General features: G+C 38.7%; 1 protein-coding gene across 1 annotated transcript in view; it reads right to left on the minus strand.

The window, feature by feature from the left end:
- Window positions 1-13,886, minus strand: part of JAM2 (junctional adhesion molecule 2) — a 215,544-nt gene that overhangs the window by 24,654 nt on the left and 177,004 nt on the right. Inside the window, exons 3-4 of the mRNA XM_050784777.1 lie at window positions 7,581-7,646; window positions 1,305-1,412 (exon numbers count right to left, since the gene is read on the minus strand). Coding sequence (XP_050640734.1) covers window positions 1,305-1,412; window positions 7,581-7,646 — 174 coding nt within the window. The remainder of the gene's footprint in view (window positions 1-1,304; window positions 1,413-7,580; window positions 7,647-13,886) is intronic.

The following is a 13,886-nucleotide window of genomic DNA, read 5'->3' on the forward strand; positions in this document are numbered from 1 at the left end:
AACATTAGAAAGTAGAGTGAATTGTACCTCAATGTATCATTGACCAGCTATAATAGTAATCAATGCAGGGTTTATCTTGTTTCATCTGTATCATTAACCACTGGTTTATTTTGAAGCAAATGGAAATTTGCTTCATCCATCATTATCAATGTCTTAAATTATAAGTTCATCACATATTCAATGGCAAGAGTTGGTAGTAGAAAGAAATGTATAACAAAAGAAAGAAAAGAAAAGAAAGTACTTGATAATGGTTGTTGTCACAACCCACTCTTAAGTCTTAACTCCCTAAGCTTCTCAGTGGTGGCCTGCCTTTCAAGATGGACTTAAGGAAATAGGTTGACAGCATTATGACTGAGAAGCAACCTTCCACTTCCAAACCACACAATTTTTTAATTCCTTTCTCTCAGGAGCCAGGCAAGTGGCTCACACCTGTGATTTCAGTATTTTTGGAGACTGAGGCAGGAGGATGGCTTGAGCCCAGGAGTTCAAGACCAGCCTGGGCAACATAGGGAGACCTCACCTCATCTCTACAAAAAAAAAAAAAATTAAATTAGCTGAGCATACTGGTGTGCACCTGTAGTTCCAGCTTCTTGGGGACTGAGATGGGAGGATAACTTGAGCTCCAGAGGTGGAGACTGCAGTAAGCCATGATCATACCACTGTACTCTGGGCTGGGCAAGAGAACAAGACCTTGAAAAAAGAAAGGAAAGAAAGGAAGAAAGGAAGAAAAAGAAGAAAGGAAAGAAAGGAAGAAAAAGAAGAAAGGAAAGAAAGGGAAGAAAGAAAGAAAGAAAAGAAAAAGAAAGAAAGGGAAAGAGAGAGAAAGAAAGAGAGAGAGAAGAAAGGAAAGGAAGGGAAGAAAGAAAGAAAAGAAACGAAAAAAGAAAAGAAGGAAGGAAGGAAAAGAAAAGAAAGAAAGGAAAGGAAGGGAAGAAAGAAAGAAGGAAAAGAAAGAAAGAAAGAAGGAAATAAGGAAAGAAAGAAGGAAAGAAAGAAAGAAAGAAAGAGAAAGAGAGAGAGAGAGAGAGTTTAATCTACAGAGCCAATAAGAGCAATTGCATTTTGCATCCTTTATGTCTGAATTGAGAAAGAAGAGTCTGGGGATTCAGTGGGCTTCACCTCCCTCTGTTCTCTGCTTTTGTGGCTATTGTGTTTTATGTCTCAGACGTGGTTGCTTTCATCTCACACTTACAAAAACACGTTTTCAGTAATCAGTCATGTCCTGATCTCATTTGTCAATTAAAGGATCCTGGTTGTACTTGGCATTCTCTTGCTCACACCTCTTCAAGCCTCCAGCTTCTTACCTTGAAGAGTCTGTTGATAGTAGACAAAGGAGACACTCCGACCCAGTTTCTTCCACTCTAATCTGGAGGAAACAGTCTTCTTTGGGGTTTTACAGGCTAAAATAGCCTCTAGGAACAACAATAAAAATACTTGTTTTTCTAATTGTCTCCATGAATTTATATTTTACTTAACTGGGTAACAACATTTTAAACATATTTAAATTACTCCTTTATAGTTTTATTCATTCATTCATTCATAAATTACTTCAACGGGTCCCATGTTGGCTCAATGCAGAGATGAATTGGAAGCCTTCTAGCTCTTCCACATAATAACTGCGTGACACTATGCTTATTTCCCTGGTTATCAAGTTTGAGTTTTCACCGGTAAAATGGGCTAGTATTTCACAAAGTTGTTGTGAGTCTTCAAATGCAATAAGATACGCAAAGCACACAGACTTGGACATAGTAAGGACTTAACAAATGGCAGCTATGATTAATTACGTATCTTATTATTCTCAGTCTCAGTCTTGAAGGAGTCTACCATCTGGTAGAAGAGGAAACTAAGATAATGGCATTTCAGCTCAGTGTTGCTGAATACCAGCTATGTAAATGGTGATTCATGCTTAGTACCCAAGAAAGGCACTTAATCCAGCCCAGGACATGCTGGGAAACCAGAAAAGTTTCAGCAACATGCTATATTCTCACTCAGATCCCTTCTTTGTCGACCTGCTGTACAAATACATTAATACATATCCAACATGGTCTCCTAATAAATCATTGATTTTTACCCCCAAACAACTGCCTATATAACCTTGCCTCAGTCCAGATAATTATTAAAATTTAAATCTTGGCATCAACTGTGACTACCTCAATGTAGCTAAGTGCTTTTATTACAAGAAATTTACTGCAATTGTGTCATTAAATAATTCTTGGAGCCTCCAAAGGAACCCCCTTTTCACTGTCCAAACGAGATGTCTGAGAGAGAAAAAAAAACAACCCAGTGCCAGTCTGGGAACCGCTTCAACTTGCCAAATGGAAACCTCCAGTTATAAATATTTTTAAAAGTATTTTTTAACCAGGCTCTCTAGAATGTCAACTCCATATTTCTGAAATACTTTTTTCCCACAAGGCATATGGTTTGACCTAAAAAAGCACAGTATCTTTGACCAGAAATTATTTTAAAATCCTTTTCATACCTCTGATTTTAATGTTAAGCAAATGAATGTTAAAAAAGAATGCAGAATATTTAGTTTCTAATTTTTTTCATTCCACACATATTGCTGGACATACAAAAATGGAATAAAAGGTAATGGAAAATAGAAAGTAGGGCAGAGAAAAGAAAGGCAAGGAAGAAAAGAACCAAAAATTGTTTTCAAGGATATCTAAAGTTTTTAAAGCAGGTTTTATATTACAAAGAGACATCATTTTACAGACATGTTTACAATTATGCTACAAAGACAAATGTGTGCTAAGGGACCTGTCTGAGGAAATACAGTTCTGTTCTGTTGATTAAGGAGAATGGGTGGTGACCTTCCGGAGTCTTGAGTTGTAGATAGGTTTCCTTCCGGTATTTTGTGAGTTTCCAACAATTACACACACACCCACACTCATTTTCAGCCTATTCCTCATGTCTTCTGTGTCTTAAGTCTTATTTCACACTTAAATAATTGCATTGTGTTACATATTTAGACACTCACGCATGTGCGTGTGCTTGCGTGTGCACGCACACATACACACACCCCTCCTGGTGAATTCTTCCTAATTTCTGTCCTTATTGCGCTGTGGAAAAACCTCTATGAAACTTATACTAGAAAATATAGCAATAATTTTCCTAAGTCCAGTGACTTCACTCCAGCCTCTCTCTCGCTGGCCATGTAAAATGTGGAGAAATGGTTTATCCAGTTCATCCAAAATATGTTGAGTACTTACTGTCTGCCATGCATTGTTCTTGAGCTATATCAGTGAACAAAACAAAGATCCTTGCCCTTTGGAATCTTACAATCCAGCAGGGGAAGTCAGATAAACAAGAAACGTAATAAAGTGAATTACCTCGTATGTTAGTAGATGATGAGGGTTATGAAGACAAAAGAGAGCAGAGCAGAGTACAGGAGGTTTGGAAGTGCTAGGGACAGGGCTACAATTTTTGAAAAACGGTAGCCAGAGTTCACCTTGTTTAGAAGGTGACATTTGACCAAAGGTTTAAAGGAGGGAGATAATTCATTATATAGTTCTTTGAAAAAGAAGATCCCAAGTAAGGAAAGAGCCAGTGCCTAGGCCCTCAGGTACTAATGCTTGATTTTGAACTTCTAGCCTCCAGAACCATGAGAGAATAAATTTCTATTGTTTTAAGTCACCTGGTTTGTAGTATTTTTTAATGGCAACCATAGGAAACAAATGCAGAGAATAAAAATACTGGAATCATGGGGTCAATATCTGAAGATAAGGAAGTAAATGAACTTACAACCTAACTCTCATGAACTCTCTTCTCTCTCTTCAGCCAAAATTCAATACTTATGCCAGCATAATTTTGTGTATCAGGCTTTAGGGTTACTGCGCCATAACATGGAGGTTATAGCAGAGGCTTTGGAGTTAGCCTCTACCGTACACTCCCTATGTGATATTGGGAGAATTATTTTTATATCCACGTCTGTAAAATGATAAAAAGAACAGTACTCATCTTACAAAGTTGTCACTAAGATTAAATGAGACACTATATTTACATGCGTGATGCACATGGTACTACTTTGCATATGGTATGTACTCTGTAAATGGTCATTATTGTTTCCACCCCCTGAGGAATTTCTCTGAGTTATAGTTGCAAGCTTGCCTTTACATAGAAATATATACTTTATACCATCACAAATTTACCCATAAATCACTCCAGTTTGAAATAAAATGTTATCTCTGTAGGAGATAGCAAAAAATATAGATATAAATCATATTTTCTCAACCTAAGGCATATTAAAAACAGGAAAATGTGCCAAGCTTTTCTATTAAGATGATTATTTCATTGCCAAAATATCTATTTCATTTGGATCAAGAAAAGAGAATTCTTTGTTTATAAAAAGCATTAGCAGCAACATGTGGCAAAACAATCACATTTCGGAATTACATAGATAGAATCATTATGAATTTTAATTTTCCTGGATTCTGTACTGCTAATTATCCTTTGATTTCATTCTCAGGGCTCAAGTTAAAAATCATCAAAATCTTACATAACACAAAAAGAGAACTGATACTACCAAAATAGCTCTGACTTAGCAGAAATTACTTCTGTGAAGAAATGCTTGCTATTAAACTCTGATTTATAGCTTTCAGGTTTAGCATCCCTTTGCAGAAGGCTGCACATGTAATTTACAAGCCTGGCAGAGCTGCCCTGATTTCAGTCTCCTTCTGCTCTTGGCACTATCATGCGAAGTGATACAGCATAGCAGCACTGGAAAGAAGGAATTAATTCATAATTTCTTGACCTCGGAGAAACAAGACATAACAAATGAAAAAATTGGGTGAAACACACATACACATATATACAAATCATAAAATATTGTAGACTTACAGCAAAATTAAGTTACTGCATTTAGTCCTAAGACTAAAATGTAGAAGACGCAGAAATGTATTTATGCCTTATGAAGAGCCAAGCTGGAATGATGGGGACACATATACAATAGAATTAAAATGAAATTCTTAATTAAAAAGAGGTGAGATGAAAGAAAACACTTATTTTGGAGTAAGATTAACATTTGATTGCAATACATTATGAAAGGATTTTCTATATTAAAAATAAAACATGCATTAAAAAGTAATGTAAATGGGCACAGGGTTTTGTTTTGGAGTGATGAAAATATTTTGGAACTAGGCAGAGGTGGTGGTTGCACAAAACTGAATATATCAAATGCCACTGAATTGTTCACTTAAAGACTATGAATTTCAGGTTATGTAAAATTCACCTTGATACAGTTTTAAAACGTAATGTAAGTTTAAATAATATAATTTTGGTGTCCTAACTCAGATACTATGCGAGAGGATATACACTCACTGTTCCCAGTTGGACCCAGTATTAAGAACCTCCATGGAAGTGAGAAGTAGAAGTGAACTTCACTTCCTTTGTCCCTCGGGGACATCCTGGTCCATTTTCCCCTCCCTCACTCTGTGCTTACCCTTGTGGCCTTTCCAGCTTCTGTTCTGGCATCTCACCCAGCACTGTTTATCCATCCTGGAGGTGCTCCATAGTCCCAAATTCCCTCAATCATTAATTTCCTCTTCCCACCTCTCTCCTTTAAAACTAACTCATACCAGAGTGTTCTATAGCTTAAGCATATAAAATATTAGAACTTAAGAGAACCTAGTTAACCTAATAATTGTTGAAGTAATTTGTTAAGTTACTCACTTTTTTAATGATGAACTTTAAATTTATTATTTATTTATTTATTTATTTATTTATTTTTGAGATATAGTCTCGGTCTGTTGCCCAGGCCTGGATTGCAGTAGTGTAATCTTGGCTCACTGCAACCTCTGCCTCCCAGGTTCAAGTGATCTCCTGCCTCAACCTCCCAAGTAGCTGGGATTATAGGTGCCCACTACTAGGCCTGGCTAATTTTTTTAGTAGAGACAAGGTTTCACCATGTTGGCCAGGCTGGTCTCGAACTCCTGACCTCAGGTAATACACCTGCCTCAGCCTCCCAAAGTGCTGGGATTACAGGCGCGAGCCACCGTGCCTGGCCACTTTTTTTTTTTTTGAGACAATCTCTCACTTTGTTGCCCAGGCTGGAGTGCACTGGCATGATCATGGCTCACTGCAGCCTCAAACTCCTGCACTCAAGTGATCCACCCACCTGCCTCAGCCTGCTGAGTAGCTGGGACAACAGGCGTGTGCCACATGTCTGGCTAATTTGTTTGTTTTTTTATAGAAACAGTGACTTCACGTTTTCCAGGCTGATCTCAAACTCCTGACCTCAGGAGTTTGAGATTACAGGCATGAGCCACCACTCCCAGCCAGGACTGATTCTTACCACGCATATTTTTACTTAACAAGCACATATAATTTGTATTATGTGTTAGCACTGTTGAAAGCACTATGTGAATATTAACTCATTTAATTCCCCCAACTCCAGACCTTTGCTTTCATCTTTGTCTCTTTCCTTCAAACTTATCTTTCTCCAGTTCCAGGAACCTAAGACATACCTGATGATGAGAGGTCAGACATTTAGGACCCACTTCTTAATGGCCTAAACAAATATTAAATTTAAGAAATAACAATTCTTCTGATTGCCCAATATTATTAATTATATAAAAGATAAAGGATCCTATGGAAAAGCAGTAGGTGGTCAATATTTCAAATAAACTTATAGGGCAGGTATGGTGGTTCATGCTTGTAATCCCAGTACTTTGGGAGGCCAAGGTGGGCAGACTGCTTGAGCCCAGGAGTGCAAGACCAGCTTGGGCAACATGGTGAAACCCTGTTTCTACAAAACAATACAAAAAATTAACCAGACATGGTGGCCTGCGCCTGTAATCCCAGCTACTTGGGTGGGTGAGGTTGGAGGATCACTTAACCCTGGAGGTGGAGGTTGCTGTGAGCTGAGATCATACCACACTGCACTCCAGCACGGGTGACAGACGGAGATCCTGTCTCAAACAAAATAAAGCAAAACACAACAACAACAATAACAAAAACTTATTAAAAAGCCCATATATAGGTTACTAGTTTCTTTTGACAATTTTTTAAATGTGGCAAAATAAACATAAAATTCACCACCTTGACCATTTTTTACTGTATAGCTCAGCAGTATTAAGTATATTGTTGCACATATAACAATCTCCAGAACTATTTTATCTTGCAAAACAGAAACTTTATACTCTTAAATTAACTCCTCCTTATAAACATTTTAAAGAAGCTAAAATAGATAAAATGGTGCCCCAAAGTAAGCTATATTAATATCATCTTAAATATACACAGAGGGGTTTGTGTTCATTTCTATTTCTCATATCTAGCTGGCTAGAAACTTTCCAAGCTCTCCATCTCCCAGTTTCACAAATCAGATTTGCTTTGTTGCAGGTAATGTAAGTAATAGGAGACCCTCTTTGTACATCCAGTCTTTTATTGAATGTCCAAAATGTCCACTGAGGAGGTGGTGAAAATGTTCTTGAGGTGGAGTCAGCATGAAGCAGCATTTCAGGCAGAGGAATTAGTAGAAGGTAAAGGCAGAGAATCCCAACAAATAGAAAATCACATCATATGAGTCACTCTCATGAGTTATTTCAACAATGCAGCCTGTGAAAATCAGTAAGATACTGTACCTTGGTACTCTACTGCTGTGACCACTTGCTGGTCTTTTGGGGCAGAAAATCCATAGGCCTTATGATCTGAAAGGTTAAAACAGATAGGATAATTAAAAATAAACAAAAATTCACTTTCAAATGTCCGAATGGAATGCAATATTCAAGAAAACTGTCCTAAAGTTTGGTGACAGTTTTGCCCAATTCCTAACACATAGTTTTAAAGTATCAAAATAGGAAAAAGCAAACAAAACTATACGTATTTATTTTCTAGATTGTAGTTTTGGCCTTTAAGCATTTCCCAAAGTAGAATCCTTGTATCTATTTGGACCCCACCACAGACAACACGCTCTTGCCAGCCCAATCATTGAAAAATATCTTACATCCTTCATTCAGCTTAATATGCACTCTAGTGTCACACGGTATTGCCTCACAAATAACAGCTAATTCTTCTTAGTGCTTATTTAAAAGTATAAATAGCTTTATAAATTTATCCCTGACAATACTTATGTCATATAGAAATGAGTCATTTTACATACTTTTGATGAAATTTGTATATGTATATAGTATAATAGATATAAGTTGTATATGAAATTATGATGAAAAATTCAAGCAGAACATCTTTATTTTTTCCCCCCAAAACATTTCAATGATTTTTGAGAACTGGTCTATAGACTAAAGTAACTACTATGGTGGCTACCGCTACTGTGATCTAATAGTTACATGATGCTGCTGTTGTTTATTACCATTCCCTTAAACTAACACAGAAATTTTCATTTAAAAAGGCACCTCTGATACAGATAGGAGACAGAAAAGTGCTGGGTAGGAGAAGGCAGTTTCCTTGGCAAAGGCCCTACCCTCAGGCCTGGAGACCCGCGACCCTAAAAGGGGTCAGGCATTCCTGTTTTCATACCCCAAAAGTTGCCTTTTGTCCCACCATGCCCCCTATCCTGTACCTATATAAACCCCAAACCCCAGGTTCTAGAAGCAGATGAGCAGGCAAGGAGACGAGGAGACAAGCAGACAAATGGCGGAACAACGGGGCAGAGAAAGATAGAAGAGGAGAGAAGTCTGAACACTGAGAGGAGTTCGACTGGGGGTGGTCGGAGAAGTGTTCAGCCTCTGGATGGCCAAACTCCAGGAAAAGATCATCTTCCCACTCCATCCCTTCTTCCAGCTCCCCATCCATCCTGCTGAAAGCTACCTCCACCACTCAGTAAAACCCTGCATTCATCCTTCAACTCCTTGTGTGACCTGATTTTTCTGGGATACTGGGCAAGAGCTCAGGATACAGAAAACTGTCACACTGGCCCTCCGCCCACACGAAAAGGCAGAGGGTCCCTTGAGCTGGTTAACACTCAGGCCATCTGTGGATGGCAAGGCTAAAAGGGCACATTGTAACACACACCCGCTTGGGCTCCTGCACCTGTCCGTCTGCATGCTGCCCCTCCCCTCAGGGATTCAAGCAGCGGCCATCGAAAAGGTGAGCCACACCCCTGTCGCACGTCCTGCGAGGGGGATCAGGGAACTCTCCCATTTCACCTTCACATACTTGCTTTTATGCTGTAAAATTCAATATTCAAAATAACCTAGTGTGGTAGGCATTATTAGTACTAAAGAAGAAAGTATCAATAAAACTTTCTAATTCCATCTTTGATCTAAATCACTTTCTTTATGGATGTCATTCTATACTCCAGTGTAATGACCATGTTTAAAAATAATTTAAATATTTTCCTATAAGTATACATCTCTAAAATATAAATGTTACAAGTGCAAGACTGTTGCCTGTTATAGTCTCTGAAATTAACCCAAACACTCAGAACAGTGCCTGGCATAAAGCAAGACACAATAAATGTTTGTTGAATAAATGAGCTCATTCCTTATTGTATACTAATAAGAAAAGTCCAGTAAATGAGGTCAGATCAAACTGACACTGAGGAAGAGTTCCTGAAGGCAAGCAATTCTTTAGGGTAAGTGTTGTAAGTATACAATATTGGATTGGTATTAATTGTTTCAAAGTCAGAATAATGCAAAGCATTATTGTTGGTTGATCTGGTTTGACTGTGTCCCCACTCAAATCTTGTCTTGAACTGTAGTTCCCATAATCCCCATGTGTTGTGGGAGGAACCTGGTGGGTGGTAATTGAACCATGCTGTTCTCGTGATAGTGAGTGAGTTCTCATGAGACCTGATGGTTTTATAAGGGGCTTTTTCCCTGCCTTCACTCTGCACTTCTCCTGGCTGCTGCCATATGAAAAAAGATGTATTTGCTTCCCCTTCTGCCATGATTGCAAGTTTCCTGAGGCCTCCCCAGCCATGCTGAACTGTGAGTCAATTAAACCTCTTTCCTTTATAAATTACCTAGACGCAGGTATGTCTTTATTAGCAGAATGAGAACAGACTAATACAATGGTCATCTCAAGAAAACAATTTAGGCAAAACAATCCAACTGCTCTCCTTCATTATTCACCCAAAAAATTATACATGATATAAGGTAAGACTGAATTAAGCCTATCATGAAAAGCTAAATAAAGTTATTTATTGACTATATATTTCTATAATTTATTTGAAATGCTATTTCTCCACTCATGCTACCATCTGTCCTCTGTCTTCCTGTGGTCTACTGACCCTGTTTTCATTAAGACGACAATGACCTATCTGTTGGCATATCTAATGGACACTTTTCAGTCTATATCTTACCTGACCTCTCTATGACATGTGACTCTGTTGACTCCCTTGTATTCTGTAACTTGATTCTCTCCTAGTCTTTGTCCTTCTGTTCTGATCCTAGTACTTCATTCTGTCTGCTTTGTGAGTTCTTCTTCCTCCTTGTTCTGCCCATCCATCCATCTATCCATCCATCCATCCATCCATCCATCCATCCATCCAGAAACTGCTTTTCTGACTAAACTAGCTCCTTTTTATAGAGTATTTTATACTCTGATTGAGCCAACTAGCATTTATTTGCTAAAAAGTTGTAACTCCATATCTCCAGCTCCAATCTCTCTTGAAATTAAATCTGTGAGGCTGGCTTTCTGCTGGACATCTGTATTTCCATTTCCCACAATTACCACAAACTCTTGGGCAAAACTCATCAGCTTGCCCCCAAACTTGTACTATTTCTGCAAATCTCATCCCTGTGTAAAGCATCACATTCCATGTGGCCACTCACACTAGAAACTTAGGTACTGCCCATGATGCATCCATCTTCTCATCCCTTCATTCATCAGCTTCCATCTATAGACTAAGAATTGCGAGTCATCCAAGAAAATGTTTTGAAGTATTTTTCCTTCCCTGTCTTTCCCATCTCCCACCTTTATGCCACAAAGTGCTCAGGGAAGGGATATGGACAGCCAAACTTGAGAGAGAAAAATAGGGTATTTCCTGCCTTTCCACGTCAAAAGTCCCAACCATTAGAGTAATGGAAAACATTCAGGATTTAGGCAAACATTTAAGAGAAACCATCATGAGCAAATTACACCTGCTTTCTGGACTTGGAGTACAGAGAAGGAAGTAACTTAGAGGACAAAGACCTTGATGGACTCTTGAGAAAGGATAATAATAGCTAAAATTTATTAAGCACTTGGTGCTTCACAAGTATTAACTCATTTGACTCTTACAATTCTCTGTGGCAGGGTACCATTTTTGCTCACGTTTTTGAGGGTGGGAAAACTGAGGCACAGAAAGAGTAAGAAACTTGGCCATGGTTATATAAGAAGTAAGTGGTGGAGTTTGGATTTGGACTCAGTCAGTACCTAAAGCCCACATAGTTAATTACTGTGGTATACTAGGCCCACACCGTGCCCCAAGATGAACACGGGCAAGGATTGCAGATTAACAAAGATGCCAGGAGGAAAGGTTCATTAGTCCTATGAAAACAGGAGAGTTTAAGAAATTGGTGGTTAGAATGAAGGCAAAAGACTGGCTCTGGAGCACAATAGGAAGGTGGAAGCTAAGAGGCTGAACTAGGAAAGTAGGACACCAGGGTAATCCCAGAGGGGAGGTCTAGGTAAGGGTTTCTTAATCTTGACACTATTGATGTCTGGCACCCAATCATTCTTTGTTGCAGGGGGCTGTCCTGTGCACTGTAGGATGTTTTGCAGTATCCCTGGCTTCTACCCACTAGATGCCGGTATCACCACGCCCCAAGTGATGACAACTAAAATGTCCCTAAACATTAGCAAATGTCCCCTGAAACATGGGGGTAAAGAACTCACTCCTGGTTGAGAACCATTGCTCTAGACTTCCAGTTAGACCAGTTTGAACAACCAGGAACAGGAATAAACCAATAGACTGTAAAGAATGCCAAAGAATCATGAATTCTAGGATTCTGAAAGGTTCCTATAAAATCAGAATTGTATAACTATGAAAGATAATTGATTATACTCCTGGAAAGGAGAAAGAAATCTTTCATATGACATGACATCTCTTCTTTGATTTATTCATCTCTATATACCAACATGTAAATTAGTCTTCCATTGTGCTAGATTTTTTCACTCCTATGCTATTCTGGAGATTTTTCTTTTTTCCTTAAAAGCCTGGACAGCAAATCTAATTGTGAAGTTAAAATTTGCAAAACTACTTTGAGAGGCCAAGGAAGGAGGATCACTTGAGGCCAGGAGTTTAAGACCAGCCTGCGCAATATAGTAATGTCCCCCATCTCTACAAAAAATTTTTAAAAATTATCTGGGTATGGTAGCACCTGCCTGTAGTCCCAGCTACTTGGGAGGCTGAGGCAGGAGGATCACTTGAGCGCAGGAATTTGAAGCTGCAATGGGCTATGATCGCACCACTGCACTCCAGCCTCGGCTGGACAACACAGTGACTCACAAAAAATTTTTTTTTAATTTGCAAAAGTCTATGGGACACAAATTACTTGATTTCTAGTATAACAGGAAAACCAGTGATATGCAGATATCTCTAAATGGCTAACATATTTAACAGGGAAACTAGCAAATATGTTGTCTATGTGAAGAGTACAGGACTGAACTGATTTCTATTGACAGCTGTAAATATGTCCATAGAAAATAGTGACCCATGTGGCTCAATCCTCGAGAGGTGTCAGGTCCACCAAGGAGTAATTTCAAAAGGACTCTTCTGCTTGTATATTTCAAGAACCAAGAACCTTGAAAGGGGTCCATGCCATCTTTTAAAATATCCTTTTCCATACACTTTGATCTCATAGCAGCTGTTCTTTCTTTTCTCTTCCCCCATATCCCTTTCTTCTCCTGCATTCCTTTCTTTCCTAGTTTCTCTTCTGTTTCTCACATGTTATTTTATAGACTCCAAAGATAGGGTCTGAGTCTTCAGAGAGCAGAGGAAGGAATGAGACAGGAGACCAAGCCAGAATCCTCTTCAGTGAGCTGGAGAAAGGACAGGACCTTAAATGTTCTTGTTGCTTTACTCCTTCTTTTATTTATTTTTTTATTTTTGAGACTTGAGTCTCACTCTATTGCCCAGGCTGGAGTGCAGTGGCACAGTCTCGGCTCACTGCAACCTCCACCTCCTGGGTTCAAGTGATTCTCATGCCTCAGCCTCCTGAGTAGCTGGGATTACAGGCGCACATCACCACATCCAGCTAATTTTTGTATTTTTAGTAGAGGTGGGGTTTCACCATGTTAGCCAGTCTGGTCTCGAACTCCTGACCGCAAATGATTCACCCGCCTTGGCCTCCCAAAGTGCTGGGATTACAGGCATGAGCCACCGCACCTGGCCTACTGCTACTTTTCATGACAAAATCTCTGAACATTTTTGCCAGTGATTCCAATGCCAAACCATTATTCTGTGAAACTTTCGAAGTATACTTTGAAGAAGTCTCTTTGTCCTTTTAGCAACGTGTGAATTAATGCCCTCAGAGAAACTCTACTTATGACTGACAATTCTTGGGATTTTTGAAGTATTTTAGTTCACTTTTTAGACAAAACAATGAAAACTCAAATTCCCTGGAAACCAGTTGAGGAAAACCTCAGGGCAAAATAGGAAAAGATAATCTTTGTTCCCTCCGTATCATCATACCTTTGAACTTTTCAAACACCACACTGCCTACAGAGAATGTTTATTTTCTTCAGTAGGTTCTGGCCTTCCTTCATTTCAGGCAAACTTTAGTACAATCTGAGATTAGAAGATTTAGGAACTGGGTTTCAGGAATCATTGAGAAATAAAATCATTTTCTCTTTCTCAATTCCAGTTTTCTACTTGTTAAAATTTCCTTTAAGAAACATTTCTTAAATTGTCAAAAATTACTATAAAAGTTCTGTGAAAAATAACAGCTGTTAGCTTCAGGAATTTTGTTAATTCCCTTGTACATTTTTCATGTGTATAATAATAT

This window comes from Macaca thibetana, chromosome 3 (genome assembly GCF_024542745.1).
Source record: "Macaca thibetana thibetana isolate TM-01 chromosome 3, ASM2454274v1, whole genome shotgun sequence".
Taxonomy (NCBI): domain Eukaryota; kingdom Metazoa; phylum Chordata; class Mammalia; order Primates; family Cercopithecidae; genus Macaca; species Macaca thibetana.